This window comes from Sinocyclocheilus rhinocerous, unplaced genomic scaffold (genome assembly GCF_001515625.1).
Source record: "Sinocyclocheilus rhinocerous isolate Xijiao unplaced genomic scaffold, SAMN03320098_v1.1 scaffold775, whole genome shotgun sequence".
NCBI lineage: Eukaryota > Metazoa > Chordata > Actinopteri > Cypriniformes > Cyprinidae > Sinocyclocheilus > Sinocyclocheilus rhinocerous.
The window spans coordinates 374,102-377,832 of record NW_015645553.1 but is presented as its reverse complement, the minus strand read 5'-3'; the positions used below and the strand labels follow the sequence as shown (position 1 = coordinate 377,832).

At 38.7% G+C, this 3,731-nt stretch overlaps 1 protein-coding gene across 1 annotated transcript in view; it reads left to right on the top strand.

Moving 5' to 3' along the window:
- The window catches only part of LOC107706576 (TBC1 domain family member 20-like), a 34,687-nt gene extending 32,852 nt beyond the window's left edge, over positions 1 to 1,835 (top strand). Inside the window, exon 8 of the mRNA XM_016510333.1 lies at positions 1,290 to 1,835. Coding sequence (XP_016365819.1) covers positions 1,290 to 1,542 — 253 coding nt within the window. The 3' untranslated portion in view covers positions 1,543 to 1,835. The remainder of the gene's footprint in view (positions 1 to 1,289) is intronic.
- Positions 1,836 to 3,731: the final 1,896 nt, after the last annotated feature.

Below are 3,731 nucleotides of genomic sequence, written 5' to 3'. Positions count from 1 at the left end.
ATCGCAGAAAAAAAATATCGCAATGTGAGTTTTTTCCAATATCGTGCAGCCCTATTTGTTGTGTTTGCAGTATTGCTGTAGATTGACTTTAAACCAATGTAACTGTGAACTAAAACTAAAAATACTAAAGATGTATTTTAACTTAAAGGTGACATATCATGAAATCACATCGTCACTAAAGTTTATAAATTGCATTACTTTTAAATTCTTGCCATTCAGCGCTCGCGCGCTCTGCTGGAGACCATACGCTCATGCACACTCGCAACGCACACACATAACGCCAGGTTCATTTATGGAATAAAATCGCTGTCAAAAATAATCGTACGTAATTCAAAGCATTTGTGTGTCATTTTAATTTACTCGTGCGTAATTTAAAAGTATTGTATGTAATTCTGTTTACTCCGTTTGCAGTGCATACGTGGTGCGTATTTTTTCCGCGCTCATGTTAACGAATTAAAGTGTTCACACTGCACCCGGCAGTGCATTCCAGGAGCGGTGCGTCTGCAGCAGTGCAGACATACTTATATTACAAATTGTAAAAAGGGGCATAATATGTCTCCTTTAAGTTAAAAAGTAGCAGAAATAAATGGAATCTAAAAAATTTTAGATTTATTTTATTTATTTTTGTTGTGGAGGCAAATTTCACAATTTCATTTAGTGTGAGTACTGAAATGAATAAAACTAAAACTGAAATAAAAATTAAATAGACATTTAAAAACTAATAAAAATGACTAATTCAAATTGACTAAGACTTTGACTAAAAATTTACTTAAACGTTCTAATTTTCGTTTAGTTAAAGCACTAAAATGACGAACTGAATTTAAAAATATTATTATTAAAAATTTATGATTTTATTGTAGTTATATGTAAAAAACAAAAACTTGTTTAAAGTGTCTAAAACAACAAATCTACTAAACCTTTAAAATTTCTCAGGTATTCAAGTTGAAGTACTAAAAGGAATAAAATTGGAACTGAAATAAAAAAATAAGATATGTTATACGGCAAACACCACAAAATTACTAAAACTTTCAAATAAATTGTACAATTTCTGTTTAAAGTACTAAAATGATTTAAATTGAAATAAAATTAATAAAAAACTTAATAGACATATAAAAAAAAAAGACTAAAATACCACTAAATTACTAACTAATTTACACCTAAATACACCTGAAATACACAAACAAAAACAAAAGTCTTAACTTTAACAAAAATCAAAATGGAAAATGATTAAGATAAAATAGTAGTGATACTAAAGTAACTGCTTTCTGTTTCTCCGTTTCTCTTCTCAGAATCGCCATCAGCACCTTCACAGACTTCCAGACGTCCACGCTGAGGCAGCGGCCCGACTCCGTCCTTCGTCAACAGCTTGAAAATCGGCATGAAAACCAGCTAGCCCTTCCCATGAGCACCCAGCCAGCAAGCACTAACCAACTCATCAAAATGGCAGTGTGGGGTCTGTCGGCCACGTTAGGAGCGGCGGCGCTGGCTGTGGCCCAAACCGCCATGGACTGGGCACCTGAGTTTCTCTCGCAGCTCTTCTGACACCAAACGCCTCGCTCCCGTGTGCCAAACAGGGTGTATTGCAATTGCAAATATGTTAAGTGATTCAAAACACCTGGAGAGAATGAAGCTGCTGCTTATTTATTTCCGAACCATGCTTTTTTTTCTTATTTATAGATTTTAGCCGTGCTAATATTGACGAAGTGGGAGGAGTCAAACGAGGTTTTTGTAATCATAAGCATTTCTGGATGTCGTTCCATCAGCAGAATGTCAGAGAAAGTGCTCTGCTAGGCCGTTCTCAACAGCACAAATTATTAAAAGGTTTTTTTTCTGCTGAATGCCGTCAGTAGTGAGTGAAGCTCATTAAGCGGAGAAAACGGGTGAAGGCTGAAAGACCACAGAGACTCGCTGGTGAACGCAGCACTTTACAACACAGTTTATTCTGGAGCCAGATCAACCTACACACACCGCTTTCAGGATCCACGGCTCATTTCAGGTCCTTCAGAAATGAACCAGTGTCCTCTGTGCACAGATTATCCAATCGATGCCTTTCTCATTCCACTCACTACACTTGGTAAAAAAATGGTGTAAGAATTTACTTTGAAACTATTTTCACTGAGAAACTGCTAGTAAATTTCACAAATAATTACAAAGAAACACCAAGTATCATTAAACATTAATTATTTTGAAGCAGAAAAACTGAAAAAGTATTTTCTTATAAAACATACTCTAATAATCTTGTTTTATTTATTTACAATAAATGTCCAGCAAAAGATAAAGATGCAAACATGTAGGCCTAGAAAATGTATCCGTATCCAAGTTGATTATTAGCCTACTCTTGAGAGAGAGAGAGAGAGCTGGTTTGGTTTTTGAGAGACTGAGACGCGCAGAGACGGCAACGCGGCTGTTTGATTGGTGAGCGCGCTGTGCTTATTCCATTCATTCGTATCATATCGTAGCCTAAGGTTTAAATCATTGCCTTTTAAATATATACAAATAATAGAACGTGTATGATGTATTATTATAGGTGATATTACTCTTGCCAAGCTCTGATTTCTGAGAGATGCACGGAGAGGCAACAGCAATGCGGTGTTTGATTTGCGCTCTTTTCATTCATAAAGTTTACATTCATTCACTTCACACTCTATTGCGTGACTTTAGAGGTCTGTGTATAATATTGCGCTGATCCCCTGGCTCAACTGTTATCTAGCAAACACCAGACTGTGCCAGCCTCAGCCGAATATTCAGGCAGAATTATTCCTTGTCCGTTATTCGTTTTTGAAGCCATTATCCGTGCCATTCCGAATAAGGTATTCGGCTTCGGGCACACCCCTAATTATTACATTACATATTTTAATTTTACATGCAACATAGATAAAGTCATAGAAAGTAACAGCTACACGCAATATTGTAATCCTAAAATTCACGTCGTACTTGCAAACTCTGTGCATGCATTATGGTTAATGCATGCTCGAGTAGTCGATTGTTTCCGACAGCGCCGACTAGTGGTTGAAGTCAGGGGCGCAGATGGGATTTTTTAACTGCGGGGGACCAAGCTGTCAGCACTCAGCAGTCCAATTTTTTCAGTCCAAAAAAATCACCAGCTCTGTCATAGCCGATAGTATACGATCACTATGGTTACCGCTACAGGCACAACTGAGGCAGCTACTAGCTCCTCACAGGACCCCGGGGTCAGGAGTCGTAGCACATACACACAGAGAACGTAAACGTCGGTGGTAGCACCATCGTCATGTGTTTATTGACAACAGAACAGCGTGTAGTGAGAACGTGGGTACAAAGTAATGGTGACCGGTAGATTATTATTGTGCGTCAGCCTGCGTCTGCCCCGACCCGATCCTGAAGCAGTGGCGGCAATAATTAAAGGTGCACTAAGTGATTTTTGCCAAACAATGTTGATATTTGAAAGCACCAAAACAAACACGCCCCAACAGGACCACGCCCCTATTTTGAAATCTCTGCCCCACACGTATGTACGCAACCATGGCAACGACGATCGCGGAAACAAGTGAAGATGACACACAAGCATATTCAAACAAAAGCCAACACGGATAAGTTGTGTGAAACAAAGCAACGTCAACGTTACTCACCTATCAAAAAGAAACAGCACAACATTGGCGTCCGATTCGAGCCCTTCCCGCTCCTTGAGTTTCTCTCCACTGCTGGAAAGCTGCTCCGATATTTACGCGGGTCCTACCTCTTGCCTGATCGTA